General features: G+C 36.0%; 2 protein-coding genes across 2 annotated transcripts; one reads left to right on the forward strand and one right to left on the reverse strand.

Annotated features, from left to right (window-relative positions):
• The first annotated feature begins 173 nt into the window (after positions 1 to 173).
• On the forward strand, positions 174 to 3,327 carry eIF2Bbeta (eukaryotic translation initiation factor 2B subunit beta). Its single transcript, XM_019042466.2, has one exon. It carries the CDS (start codon positions 313 to 315, stop codon positions 1,357 to 1,359), a length of 1,047 nt encoding a protein of 348 aa, XP_018898011.1. The 5' UTR covers positions 174 to 312; the 3' UTR covers positions 1,360 to 3,327.
• Positions 3,328 to 3,627: 300 nt separating this feature from the next.
• On the reverse strand, positions 3,628 to 13,896 carry LOC109031120 (uncharacterized). The gene is made up of 6 exons (XM_019042464.2): positions 13,435 to 13,896; positions 12,263 to 12,447; positions 10,258 to 11,619; positions 9,495 to 9,663; positions 8,459 to 8,657; positions 3,628 to 7,486 (listed from the first exon to the last, which is right to left on the reverse strand). Exons 2-6 carry the CDS (start codon positions 12,413 to 12,415, stop codon positions 7,315 to 7,317), a joined length of 2,055 nt encoding a protein of 684 aa, XP_018898009.2. The 5' UTR covers positions 12,416 to 12,447; positions 13,435 to 13,896; the 3' UTR covers positions 3,628 to 7,314.
• Between the last annotated feature and the right edge of the window lie 1,894 nt (positions 13,897 to 15,790).

The raw sequence follows: 15,790 nt of genomic DNA on the forward strand, positions 1-15,790 counted from the left end.
CTTCATCTGATTGATGGCAGATGGCCAGCAGATGGCTACTGATGGCTACTGATGACGTGTATTATAACTCAACTGGTCTCAACGGCCAGGGGGGCCCGCTGCCGTTGCCATCAACGAGTTGCCATCAGGCGTACAAGGCTAATCACTAAAAAAACGCTTCTATTTTTAGATTTTCAGTTTACGTTTATTTGAGGTTATGTTGCGTGAGTTGCGTGTCTTGGATTTTATCATTTATCACCTAATGAGTTAGTTATTAATTTTCAATTTTTCCAAGCGTGTTCACGTTCACGGAAAGAGTTTCGTAATTTAATCATGATCGGTGTCGATATCCCTGAGGAGCTTAGCTCCTTTATCTTCAAAGTGAATTCAGAACAATTAGTGGGCTCCTTCAATCTGTCTGTTGCCACTGTAGAACTGCTGAAAAACTATGTGATGCAATCAAACTGGAACTCTGCTCAAGATTTAATTGATCTAATAACCAGAAACGGTAAAATTTTAATTACTGCTTTACCAAGACATTCATCAGTAGGAAATTCAGTGCGTCGAATATTAAAAATTATCAGGGAGGAGTATTCAACCCTCCATCGAAGTAAACAAGAAGAATCCGATCAGCAGGAATCATTGCACAAAATAGTTAAATCGGAAGGTGGTGTCGATGATTATACTACGATTGTACCTGAACTCAAGAATGCAATTCTTGATCACATTAGCGAATTTCAAATGGAACTAGAGACAAGCGGCGACAATGTTGCGCAGCAAGCTAGAGAACACATTCATGCCAATGAGATCATCCTTACCCTTGGCCATTCGAGATCTGTGGAAGCATTCTTGAAGAGAGCTGCTCTAGACCGTAAGTTTGAAGTCATCATTGCTGAAGGAGCACCATCAAATCAAGGACATAGTCTTGCGGCAAGTTTAGCCAAGAATAAAATTCAGACCACTGTAGTGTCCGATGCTACTATTTTTGGTATCATGTCCAGAGTCAACAAAGTTATACTTGGTACACACACAATTATGGCCAATGGTGGTCTGAGAGCAATTAGCGGGAGTCATGCTGTGGCTTTGGCAGCAAAGCACTATTCTGTTCCAGTTATTGTCCTTGCTCCAATGTATAAATTAAGCCCTCACTTTCTGTGTTCATATGATAGGGATTTCTTTAATACGTTTGCGTCACCTGAAGGCGTTTTAAGTTACTCAGAAGCATCTATTTTCAAAGGTGTTCATATTTACAATCCAGTTTTTGATTATGTACCCCCTGAACTAATAACTCTTTTAATATCTAACATCGGTGGACATGCACCCTCATATTTTTATAGGTTACTAAGTGAACTTTATCATGCAGATGATAGCGATCTATAATTTCTTTTGTCATAAGTCAAAATTAGCAAAGAGTTCTCTTTTTGTGGTGGAATGGCTTGCAATTGCAATTGCACTCCAACATAGATTTTGAGTGAGAAGAATGATACCTTAAACTGGAAAATCTTATTGTGTGGTGGTGTATTTTTTTTTTTTTTTCAAGTTCTCCTTTATCAAAGGAGATGCATTTGTAATTTTGTTACCGAAAAACTGTATCTAACAAGTGCAGATCCACAGATTTTATGGCGGTTTGATAAGAATTCTGTTGATCATTCCGAGTGAAGAGCCGGGGGAAAGGACCACTGATCTTTGGAACTCCGATCACAACTCCGTTATGAAAGTATAGCAACTTCGTCATATTTACTGAGTTAGTCACTCGGCCAATATATGTTTCTCAAGTGAGGACTCATTCAATTCTGTCCAACTCTTTATAGATTGAGGGAGAGTTTGAGAAGCTGAAGCCCCGGGCAGAAAGTTACCGAGACAAGGTGGCAGATTTCAAAAGTGACTGTCTTTTTTTTCTTTGCTCTTCAACCTGTTTTGCCGCAAAGAAAAATGACACAAAATTAAACTGCAAAGAAATAATGAAAGTCATTGCTTTTGAAATCTGAGGGCAGCAAAATCATAAATCCAGCCCTGTATCCATACCTTTATACAACAATCTCTAAAAATTTTGTCAGAAAAATTGGATAATCTTACAATGTTGAAAAATTGTATCCTCTGATAATATGATTTATTTTCACTAAATAGTTTTTAATAATTTCCTGTACCTATTTTAAAATTATTCCTCTGTCACAAAATATTTTATGAATTTCGGTTTCCTCTTATTGTTAGTGTTAATAATGAATTCATTCAGGTTGTTTCAGCAATTTTATGTTTATTAATTTCTGATTCTCTATGGAACTGTCATCGCTATTCTGAAAGGAAATTACAGTTTGCAACTCTATTTTAATAAATTTTTAAGTTGACAGATTCAGTTTTCCCCAGGATTTCTCCCCACCTGCCTCATATTTGTTATTTTCCTTTTTGTGTTTCCCTTCAGATTCAGCATTAGAAATTAGTATGTTGTCTAGGCAAGCACTTTGAGACACCAGTATCCAGTTTATCACTGCAAAACTATCTTTCTCTTAAATTTACAATTTTTAAACTTAAGCAGTCAGATTGTTTCATTGAAGAGAATGCGGGGAGGTTGAAGATTGAACCTCCTGTTTTTGCGCGTAAGCTCATGATATTTCCCAAAAGTACACTGTAAGTGACCCCTACACATAAAGGTCCCAAACTCTGAGAGGCCTCTAAAATTTTTATATTCCTCAATACAAATTATTGGAATTTAAAAGCCATTGTGTGGAACACAAAAGAGTCCAGCATTGAGCACTAAGTTTTGTCATTTTCCCATATGATGTATAACCTTTTGAGCATAATGAGCTTCAAAAATTAAACCATTCATTTGCTGAGTTTGAAAGGAACTTGCTTAAAGTGAATTAGTTACCTCTTTCAAAAGCATTTTCTCTTGTAAATATGGCTCCATTACTAAGTTGGATTTGCGGACAAGTGGAATTTGCCTTGCTTAGAAATTGATGTAATGCTGCGCCACACTCTGTCATCATACGGCAAAATTTTGGTTCTTCTCTAATAGCTTTTTTCTCAAATAAAAAATGTACGGGCACAACACAGTTGTCTTATTCAGTGGCGTGGCATGAATTGCGATGTATCGATTGTTGTGCCATTTAAACCTATGGTAAAGAATCGATTATTACCCTGTTTATCGATCCTTTCTTATAGGTTTAAATGGCATAACTCATATTACAAAAAAACTTTAGTTAACACTGAACTCTTTTATATTCCATGCGATGTTGTTTAAGCCAAAAATTTTACCTCTCTAAAGAGATTTTATCAGATGAAACTTTTTTTATTAACATCTTGCATTAATGTAAAATCGGTCTGTGATCAGAATAAAACAGATAAAATTTCTCCTGGTGTCTTTGATAAAAACCCAAATAAGCCAAGTACGTGTAGCTATGGTGTCATTGCCTCGACCGGGCTGTGCTGTGTTGCCAATTGTTGGAGGATAGGTTACCTGCCCGGATGTGGCTGCCGCCACTCATGATATTTTACGTTGCATTAATGGGAGGAAAAAGAGAGAAAAGAAGAATCCAAAAGAATTGTGTCAGTAACTATTCTGAAAACCTCAATTTGTAGACTCAAAAATGTACCTAAAGCTCAAAGTGCTCGGCTTTTGACTAGTACGAATGAGAGAAAAAAACTAATGAGTAAATGAGGGACCAAAGTTTATTAATTAATTAGCATTCACTAAATTTTACAAATGTTAACACAGATAAAGATTGAGGCTTCTTGCAGAATAAAAAATTCCAGATTGTTTGATCTGGTGGTGCATGATGGCTGAAGCTCTAATATTTTAGATCCAGCCCGAGGCTTTTCAAGAATAGGTACATTGAAAAATGTATGTGAACAAATAATCATCAACGAATTCAGTAATTAAAAAAGTTTAGACAGCAATTAAAGCAGATATCAATTTTAATTACAAGTACGCAGACTCAAGCACTGCTAGAACAATGCTTAAGTGGAAAAAAGTGCAGCTTTTAAAAATTAGTTTCAACAACTTTCACAGAGAGACTTTTCCGAAACATATTAACTCAAATTTTCCAGGCAGAAATTCTGAGTGCAGATCACTATTCAGGTAATTCAATACCATTCGTTTTGCAAACATCATTAAAGCTACTGATGGCAAATTTAGAGGTTAAAAAAAATTAAAATATGAATTTTGTTCATCACTAGGAGAGAAATTTTACAGCTGTCTTCAAGGGGATAGAAAGAAAGTAAAAGCTCAGAAAAAAATTAAGATTGACGGAATATTGCCAGAGAAAAGTTTCCCAATAATGAGACCGATTGTTAAAATATAACTGCTCTAATTATCATTGATAATTGCTATAGAGTCGCATGTTAAATTCTGCAGCGATTCAATTATATTTTAATTGCTCTGTGAGAAGGAAACGAGGCAATCAGCAAAACATAGAAGCAGATACAATTCTTCTTTGGGCACCAAAAGGCAAGAAAAGTGGACTTCTTAAAAATTTACCTATGAGATTAAAACTTGAGATAAAATCAATCCAGATAACATAAACACCTAAACATGAAATATAACTTCTAACATCAAACAGATTACTTCTTGAATGAAATAACCATACCACAATGTCATTACATAATCAAAGAGTTTCTTGCAATTAAAGTTAGCTTCATCGGAAATCAAAGACAGAAATCTTAGGTTTTTATGGATGAATAAATTCTTTGTTCATGATTACTAAGTAATTACTGAGAATTCATCAGAGCTTTTGGTACTCATTTAGAAGGTTCTGAATTAACTTTCCATTTCACCTCAGGGCATGTAATTGTAAAAAAAAAGAAGATAAAAGCACATTGTTCTCACTATTGCAAAATTACTAGACTATGTAAAGACAGTGGAGAGAAAAAAAAGAAAAAAGAAAGATCAATTACAGTCTAATACAGTGAGTAGCCAACGAAATAAAGGAAAGGCAAAGGGGCTTATTTAAGCGGTAGAGAGAGCATTGTTTCAATCAAGATTGCTGACAAGAGGCAGAAATTTAGACACATGGTGTCTTATTGATTCAGTTCGAATTGAAGTAAATGAAAAAAAAAAAAAAAAAAAAAAAAAAAATGATCGAATACAACAGAAATAAAAAAAAAAACTATTGCAATGGAATGTCAAATTAACTGTATCATGACAAAAGAAAGGAAGAAAAAAAAAATTGCCGATCATAATACATCTGATTGTCGTGTAAACTTTTTCTTCCATGAGGAACTCTTAATTAAATTCAGGATGTCTACAGACTCAAGGGAAAAAATTCCTTAATTTTTCTCATCAACAATTTGCAGGCCTAGAACTGAAAATTAAAAAAAAATTTGGAACTCATTTTACTACGATTTTCTGAAACATGTAAACCCTTTTTCTTTAGACATTAATAATTAAAAAAATAATAAAAACTGCAATTCCTCCTCGAGTATTATTCCTCTGTTAACTATTCTGAATGTACTCAGAGCTGACTTTTCCCAGTATTCCCTGATCTGACAATTCCTGATTTTCCAGACCTATGGGCACCCTATAAATTATAGAAATCATCTAACGCCTTTGCAAGTCCCTTTTTTGACTATTTTTCTCAACTTTCCAGACAAATACAATGTTGACTTTGCCAGCCCCAATCTTAAAAATGTACTTTTAAATCAAAATTGAAAGTTGAATTGAAGAAAATTTAATTTCTTCTAGCACCTTTATCAGTTATATCTCAGATTGAATGGGTAAAACATGCATCATTAATGAGTAATGTCTTTCAACAGGTCATTTCTCAAAATACTAAAAAAAGAAGATATTTACACGAAACTCTTATTTTCACAACTTAGATTCTAAAATCATCTGACACCATTTGATTTTTGCGTTTCACAGTCTTAAAACTTTTTCTTTACAGATACTGATCAAACCATCCACAAAGTTTCAGGCAGAGATCGGAAAAAGTTGAACCAGTAGAGCATAATCTATGGCTAAATGCATATCATTTCTCAATTGCAATGTTTAAAAAATATCCAATTATATTTCCTTTCTTTCAGGAAAAATAATCAAACTTTCTCCTGACAATTTGAGTGACTTTTTTTTTTTAGAATGAGTAAAGTAAAATCACAGAATCTTCAGAAGAAACTGTGGGTTAGTTTTCTTTTAAATGGAAGTAAGACATAAGCGGAGACTTCTATGATAAGCATTTTTCAACTTTTGCCATCATAATGCTTCAAGAAGAGCAACATCCTGGTTACCAAAAAAGTAAGGTGTAAGTGATATTAAACAGAAACTTGGTACTGATAAAAAATATTCAGAAGATAAGAGAAATATGTGGCTTGCCAATAAACACTAAAACAAATAAAATTGCAAAAAAAGAAAAAACTAAAGGAACTTATAACAGGGAGCACAGTCTATGTGGATAAAAGAGAATTTATCAAATGACCTAATTTACGTTAATTTAGAAGTTTATAGGATTGAAATATAGAGAATAAACTTCATGTAACTAGAAATGTTTGAGATGAGAGCAATAAGGCGTATTCATCCTTCAATTAAGGGTTGCTCCAGAAGTAAGTTTCTGTATTTTTCTCCACCGAAATCATTGCATTCTATAGAATTTTGTTAAACAATGTCTCTATGTCATGTCTTTCTTGGTAATGCACATTTGAATGGGAGCTTAAGACACCCAACTTTAAGCTCTTCCTTCCTTAGTTGAAAGCGTTTATAGAAATCCGAAGAAGTTCTTGTACTTTCTAAGTACTGTACTTCTTCTACTGTAAACTAACTGCACTTTTTAATTTTTCAGAAATGCATGAATTAAAATGAAAATTACTACAGAAGCCTGTTATAAAATGTCTCCGAGAGAAAAATGGGGAAACTCGTCTCTTAAACGAACCCTTATGAACACCATCTGGATTGAAATGGACTGAAAAGTCTTTTGTGCCCCCTGAGAGTTTAGGATAAAATTATCCTCAATTTTCCATTGATTCGACACCTATAGATTCTTGAAAAAAGAATATTGAGCAGATGTGAAGTATGAAACCATAATCTGACAAAGGGGTCAATTTAATATGGTGAATCTGTTCATAAAAGAAGTCTGCAAATCCTTATGTAAAATGACGAGTTAATACAGCGAGGACTTCAGTCTTCGTCGTAATAATCATGCAAAGACTTAATTGCAATATTTTTACGGCCGAAAACAAATGGACTGCATTTTGCAATAAACGACTACTATTTCTAGCTGATTTAAGAAACAACGTATATGTCATTAGTTTTCCTTTGGAGATACGTGCATTTGTGGTTGAGCCAAAAATGGTAGTCCCTAATTACAAAATGCAGTCTAAATCAATGGCGGAAAAAAGCAAAAATTAACAGAATTATTGTGGGGCAACAAAAGAGAAAAAATGCAGTGGTGATGAGATTTCAGTTTGTTCTTCTTCAAAAAATTCTTCAGAATAATAGTGAGGAACATTCAAGTAGTCAATCATTCTTCTTGGTAGCGGTAGCTGAGGAATCAAATCTTTCCTTACATGTTTCAAAATTACAAACCTGCAAACATAAAAATAAAAGAGACTAAGTTCTGAATAAAATCATTACACATTCATACATCATCATACATTCTTCATTCAGTGTTGCAGAATTTTTAAGAAGGGTCCGGATCCGGAACAAGGTAACAAAACATCAGAGTGAGGTGCCAAAAAATCTCAAGTTTGTCTCCAATAATTCAAAGGACCCTATTTGGGTGAAGATAGCGTTAATGAGATGATATAATCATCAATAAACTCTTCATGACTAGATACTCTAGGTTCCAAAATGCGATAATGCATGAGGTTCCATGAGCAACGACAGCAGCACTCTTGATTAGTCTTAGCTGTTAGTATTATTCAACCCAATCTGAACTGTTCAAATCCTGCTTTTGGGTAATTGGATCTATTTAAACAATGGAGAATTTGCATGCAACTTTTTATTGCTTCATCTGAAAGTGTTTAAAGAGCTTATTTCACAGTATTTTTTATAATTTTTTCTGATATGGGAAATAGTATAAAAATAGATTTAAAAGTGAGAAAATGCACCGCCTAGTGACGTCATCTGGCAGCATTTCCCATTTTAACACAAGTATTTTAGCAGATTAGATCATTTTGTCATATCTTCTCCGGATACTTGTTCAATTCATGAACCAAAGGTATTCTCGAGTTCAGTTCACTCAATAGTTTCCTCTTAAACACGAGAGTCATCTAATTTCAGACATCTGCAAATTCTCTAATATCAAATCGATTTAACAGCTTAGTTAACAGTTAAAAGTGCAAATCAATTTGACATAACAGCATGATGGCTCGCTTTTGACAGCTATCTAGCAAATAGAGAACTGTTTCCACTTTTTCAGGAGCCGTTCGCCTATCAATCGGAGGTGATCTGCACAATGAAGTGTCTAGAAATCAGACAGGTTTCAGTTTTATTGTAAAGTTAGTTTCATTAAAGGCTTTTTCATGATTTTGAAATTAACAGCAACAGAAAAAGTACCTGCACATGTGTTGTAAGCTTTGAACTTGCTTAAATCTTGAGACAGGATGGAGAAGCTGAACTCTCATGGGGCCAAGAATTGGTCGTCGATGTAAAAAAAATAAGTAGCGACCACTTCTGGAGTGCTCAACTGCATTTTCTATAAAATCGACTATAGTGTGACTTTTGAATTTTGTACAGCTACCAAAACTAAAATTACCTGTAATAACAAAAACGAAAGAGTTTAGTGGCCCATTCTAGTATGATTTACCATTCTGCTGGATAGTTGATAAAAGGCAACGGATTAATCCAATTGTGCAAGTTATGCTTGAAGAAAAAATCCATCTGTGTTTGTGATTTTAAAAGATATCTTCTCCCCAAAAATTCAGAAATTGTAAAATTTATAAAACAAGGAAAAACGTCTGACTTAAATTCTTAATGCAGACATCATATTAAATTGACCGCAGACAGTGCTTATTATAAATTATGCAATTCCTACACAGAAACAGAAGCAGATTCAGTAATTTGGCAACACCGGATTGCCTCAATTTAAACCTATGCTAAATAATTGATTTTTGTCGGAGCACCTGGCCCCTTCAAGAATCAATACATTTCCATAGGTTTGAATGGAGAATAACAATGTTGCCAATTTGCAGGATCCGCCAATGCACAGAAAACCCTGAAAGTCACAGGCTTTAATAAATGACCCGCAGTTCCATGCTGTAGAAGGGACTCTTTAACAGAAATCGGGTAGATTTCTGATAAAGGTTAAGGTTGACTCACTGAACATCAGCACTGCTGAACTTAATGAGTACTGCTCCTTCAAACTGTTTTCTTGATTTCTCAAGCTTAAAAAGACACCAATACAGAATTACTTGGCTTTATTTTAAATTGGCATTGTAGTAATGAAGGAGAATCCACTGGCGTCTACCTTCTAACTGAATGCCAGTAGCTCTTAAGCTGCTCACAAATGAAAATAAAAAAAATTTCCACCACAATAATAGGTTTTTTACGAAATGTCCTCTTTGACTCAACCATAGTCCTGGAAATAACTTACCCTGATCATGCTCAATTCGAACGTGCCGCACACAACCATTCAGCTTGAAAGTGAGGGAGAAGATATAATGGTCATCACTGCTGTCTCGTACAATGAAAGACCCGTCTGGTTCATTGGACAAAATTTTCTCTGCTGCTTCACCAGAAATTGGACCCCAGTACCAGCCATACTGAAACAAGAGGGGATGAATATAGAATAAAGAGTATCATTCAGTAGATAATTTTTACCACAGATTTCACAGATAGATTTTCTCAGTAGTAATTTCTTATGTTATCCTCCAGAAATTACCATTTATTTACTGTTGCTTCCACAACAGTAACCCTTCAATGTTGACTGTGACATAGGTTCAACACAGTTTTATTCCATTAATTGAAAAAATCCGAGTCAAAACTGGCCGGATTACTACAAGTAATCTGTTTTTTGGTTTCTTAAAAGAAACCAGTAAAAATCAGATAACACAGTCTACTCACTGCTGAGATTATGTCTCGGACCTTGAGGCCAGGGCTTTTAGCAAGAAGATGCTGAGCCTTGACCTATCGCTCTCCTCCGCTTTCCTCCTGACTAAAGCCTTAGACAGTGAGTAATAGCAATTCTGTTATCGATACGATGGAGTTTTGAGAGCTTCTTAATTGGCAGCTTTGCACAAAATGGCAATCATAATAAAAGAAAGAGCGTGAATCAATTAACTGAGGAAAAGAGAACAGAGAAAGAAAGGAAAATCTAGGGTGGATAAATGAATGGGATTAAGCAAAATATTTCTTACATCTTTCACTTTCTCAATGTTAGTGGCAAAATCCATGATGCTATCTTGTTGGTTGAACTTCTCAACGTCCGGTTGTGGAAATGTGATGGACACACCTGGAACTGGTGGTAGTGCACGCTTCTGGAAAGGTGGTTTACTCACATCAACGACCAATACTGTGTCTGTGGGTTGCGTTTCTGACTCTGCAGGTGATGAGTATTTTCGAAGCCGAAACAAATTGCACAGAGTCTGCTTTAAACTAGACTTAAAACTACTTCTGCTTGGAGGCGGTTGTGTCAGTTTTTTTACTCCATCAACACCGTTTTTTTGTAAATCACTAAATCCATCTAAGTTATTATTATTACTAGTGCTATTGACATTATTATTATTTACATTTGAATTAAATGATAAATTTTTATTATCACAAGAATCTTTGGTTTTTTTACTTAAATTTTTACTCTTTTTACACTTTACAATCCTTCTACTGCCATTGGTCTTCAAAATTTGACCCCGGCCATCGTTTACATTCAAGTTGTAACTTTTGTAAACAGCTTGCTTCGTTTTGGATAAAGTTTCACTACTTGAACTTGAGTACAGATTGTGTAAAAACTGTCGCACTTGCTGAAGGGTCATTTGAATAGGTTCACCGGAAGCTGGGGTGGACATGGATCGACTAGGAGTAGAATGGCGTTTCTGTTTCCGGTTTGGATTGTAATTACAAAAGGACGAGGATACATTACTCTCAATGGCCGAGAGGGGGTCCTTCTTCTTAGACGTATTGTATCGATAGAGCTTATGTGGAACTTTTTTCTTGTCCTTCCCTCGCACTGAGTCCGCTGGGATAGCATAAATATCACTATCTAACGGTACATTGTACATATCAGTAATGCTTAGGATATCATGTGACATTGCTGATGTAATAAAACTTGAGTCATCAACTTTGTTGGCTGCAGTGACCGAAAGTGAGTTGTGGGAACTAGAGAGCCGAGAAGAAGAGAGCGAACTACGAGAGCTTGTTGAGTAAATTAGTTCTGACGTCCAAAACATCCTTTTTTGGCTTGTTTTAGCATCCATTTTGTTCAGGCTGGGAGGATCTTCATCTCGTTTCAAGTGCTCAGAAATGAAAAGCCTCATACACTCACTAATAATAGAGTCAGTGATTTCTTCTGCAACTTTTTGGATGAGCTCCACTGAAAGATCATGACTGGACGAAGGAGGCTTGTCTTGGAATTCGAGTGGAGGATCAATGGTCGGGATGAGTTGTTTCTCCATCTCTGGAACCTTTTTTGGATACCTCTTGACAGTATTACAATTTTCATTGCAAAGGTTGTCATGAATCAAACCGCTTTTATCGGTTTCCTCCTCATCCTCGCTCTCTGGGCACTGAAAACATACAAAATTAACGTTAATGATGATGCTCCAGAGATGAAATTCTGAAATAACAAGTCAGAATTTCAGTGAAACAAAACTCATCAATTCATAAGTGTGACAGTCAAGATGCACATTTAAAATTATCGAGAATTATCTTCCTCGTGCGAGGAGTATTCACACACAAAATGGACTGCATTTTGCAATTTGGAACTATAAATTCTGGCTCATCTGAAAAAACACGTATGTGCGTAGGGAAACTAATGGCACATACGTTGCTTTTAAACCGGGCCAGAATTTATAGTTTCAAATTGCAAAATGTAGTCCAAATAATGATCCCTCTGTTCATGAAGGAAAAAACTGAGATTTGTGCTGCTTCATTCTTTTCCTCTAGCGGGAATTTTTTTTAGTAAATCCTTATGGTTTCAGCAACAAAATGTTATGGAGTAATTCCTTGCAATAAGAAAATTAAGTGCAGATTACTTACTTACTTTACTTAAATATTTTACTTGATATTGAATATATCAAATATTATATGTGAAATATTTCTTTGTGAGAATACTGACCCAAGGATATTTATGTACAACATTATTACAATGGGATGGGTGTCTTTGAGCGGAAGTAGGAAGTTTTGATCATGATTAAATTTATTTATTACCTCCATTGTGTAATAACAATGAGAGCTTTGATCACTGCAGGATGACACGACATCGAGAGAGCCACTGTGATCACTTGTCAAGAGAAGTCCGCTATCTTCACTCAGCACCAAAATCTCTGATAATGTCACAGAGCATGACGGGGGAGAATCCATACTATACACATCCGTTCATTTTGACAAATTTTCTGAGAACAAACATATGAAGATAATGAAACATCAAAGACACTGGGAATTCCACATAATTTACCTTAATATTTAATAACGAGAATTACATGGAGACACGCACTATCCAACTGCAACTGTTTCTGGAAAAAATACTATGATTTTGGTCTTTTTAGGTGAAATTTGCCTCAGAGTTGAATTTGTGAAAAAAATTGTTTCATTTTCTTGCTTCAATATTTGAGTTTCAAGTTCATGAGAGATCATTACGGATATATCTGAAAAGCTGACAAGAGTAGTCCAAAGGTGCCTTGTTAGTGTAAACTTGACTTAATTTCGTTTTAATCTGCTGTTTGTAAACGCAACCCGATAGTTCACATCAACCTCTTGAGATCGTTGAGCGTTTGGTCGAGCATTCATATGTAAACACATGAGTCATCGGGTAATCGAAATGGAATCCAAAAATGCTGACCATTTGGAATCAGATAATTCCATTTGAAAACGGTCCCAAGCAGCTCACTCCGACAATGCAGTTCCTTTATTGAGGATCCAGAAAACAACAATTTTGAGTTTGCACTATTTAAAAGTACAGGATGCGATGTTTTCCTGTAAACCAAATTAAGGTTTCGTCTACTACGATTAGCCAAGCAGAGCAAGATGAGAGCGCTCCGATTATCAACAAATCTCTAATCTGTCAAGGCAGTTGAAGGCCGTCACATGCAACCAATATCGAGACTAAAAAACGTCTTATATAGAGATTCGTGTCTCTCATCCACCTTTCTTACAGAATCTCTTAATTCTTGAGTCGTTAAGCCAAGTTTCCGTACAGTATACGAACTTCTTCACTGCAGACAGGCCCCACTTCAAAAGAGGCAACTAAATTCAGCACATTTAACCACTTAGCTACACGACAATCTTAATTGTTTGAGAAAGGTACTGATGAAAGAGCAGCAAAAATTGAAATAACAGGCAAAGTTACACAGAATATAAAGGAATTAAAAATAACTAAGTACCTGACGGTGGACATCTTGAGACACATAACCTCAAAAATTTTCATGGGTAGAAGTTCTACAGATCGTTGTGAAAGATTAAGTGACTCAACTAATTGCGGATCAGATGGGAAATTAAACTTTGCGTCGCGACAATAGCGTAAGATTAACAACTTAAACGAACTGCAAAAATGCTAGACACTGGAATGATCTTGCTCACTGAAGTAGCAAGTGGCACATTACAGATAAAAACAAAAACTTGAGTTCACTCGAAGGTTGATTGACGCTGCTCGAATATTATTAACCAAAGAACACACCAGTGTACCTCCCGAGAAACTACAAAACATGATTAAATGCACAATCTTACTATAAGTTTAAATATAATTTGCACAAGTGGACGTAAAAAAGTGATAAGCTCGCTTAGAATATCTATTATCTAGGTAAGGTATCGGTTCAGTTCCGCAAGTGGTGGGGTTGCTAGAGGGGGGAGGAAGTCATCGTTATCGAATGAACGGGATCGGGGGTAGAGTGAAGCAACCCGCCGTACTTCGGAGACGTGAGCGTGAGTCATTCATGCGGTATATCCATCTCGTTTCCTCGGACAGCACCTCTTTTCACGTGATCGTTCGTGTCCCACGTAACCGAGTCTCTTATTGGTCCATTGCAGAATTTTCACCCCCTACCCTTTCCGCATTTTCACGAATTTCCCTTTCATTGTAGTGATATAGTGCTAGGCTGCGCATGTCCGAGACCAATAGGGGAATACGACCACTCGTAAGGTCAAAAAAAGTTGCCTAGGTTTCTGACGCAAAAGTATAGGTAATGTGTACTGAGAGCGAAATGGAATTCCTTAGTTAGTATCATTAAAAGGTTTCAAACTAGCCGAGTGTGACGAAGAAAATTCTCATTTTCGGTTCTTCGGTAAATGAGATCGAGTAAATTTGGCTGTAATCTCTAAAAAATTGTGTACTCCTCCCCCCTCCCATTCCAACTGAGAAACTCACGAACAGAATTCCATCCGAAATGATTTTTTTTTTGGGGGGGGGGGGGGGTCGTCATTTTTTAGGGGGAGTTTTTAAGGATTGGGCCGGGGTGGCCACCGTCACCTAGAATGTCATCCGATAATGGGTAAAAATCCCGAGTTGAGAGGAATGAATAGAATCAATTTATGTATTGCAACAACTATGTTGCTGCTAAAGTTATGCAGGGCAGGGCCAGGTTAAGGCAAATTTTGCAATTTTTTTAAATGTAGTTATAAAAAAAAATTCAGATTTAGAAAAAAAAAATACAAACAAGAAAAGGCGACAAAATCTCTAATTTCTGAGAGTATAGTAATTTCTACTTTTGTCGTCTTTCAATGATACAAGAGACAGCACCTTTAATTAGTCGAGTTAAGAGAGAAACCAAACACGCAATTTGGCCTGGAATGGCGCGACTTGCCTACCTACCTAGAGAGAAATGATGACGAGGACTTGAAAAGGAGAAGCCCTCGGCGCGGCGATCGGCATGTAACACATATCAGCGCCTACAAGACTGCGTGAATACTTCACGCATTGCGTCAAACACAGTGCGGTCTGCGAGGCGCGGCGGCGGAAGTTTAAAATAATCATTAATCTACATTTATGTTTGTTCTTTCATTATTTTTTCGTTCATTTCTTATGAATGGAAGGCCTTGTCCACACAGAGATAGGTTTACCAAACTTAACTTCCGCGCTAAGTTCCGTGAACTTTAGCTAGTAGTATTGACAGGGCTTTCCCAAAAAGTGTGTTCAACACCAGTAAACGCGTCTTATGCACCCTTCCCTCGCTGGCACGTTCATTCGATGGTTTTCATTGATGTTTCAAAACGAATAAGAAGGGGGCGGCAAAATACTAGCGGCCCATGGGCGGCAAGTAGGTTAATCCGGCCCTGATGCAGGGTGCAAATATCGCATGAACAAGAATCAATAGAATAAGGAAACTCTATAAGGACGGGGTCTCCACATAGTTGTTGCAGTTAAATTAACTTGAGTTTTCAGCTCCAGCTCAATTCGGTTGGTCATATAAGTAAAGACTTCTTATAAGAGGTAATTTTCAACATAAAAGTTTCTCATACAGTCTCACTTTTTACAGATCAATGATCACGACCTCATAAGTAACTCGATCAGTAAATTTTCATCAGTTACATTGATTATAATGAAAGATATAAAACATTTATAACACTTGAAAAAGACTACTGGTTTTTTCAATTTCCACTTTTTTATGTGTCTACAAGAAAATACACTAAAATTATCTTACAGAGGAGGACCATTTTAACTTTTCCTACTGTCCCAAAAGATTGAACTGCTTCAGTTTTTTCTTCTTTTCTTCTAGCTGATGAATTGAAAACTCTGCTGATTTG

This window comes from Bemisia tabaci, chromosome 3, assembly GCF_918797505.1.
Source record: "Bemisia tabaci chromosome 3, PGI_BMITA_v3".
Taxonomy (NCBI): Eukaryota; Metazoa; Arthropoda; class Insecta; order Hemiptera; family Aleyrodidae; genus Bemisia; species Bemisia tabaci.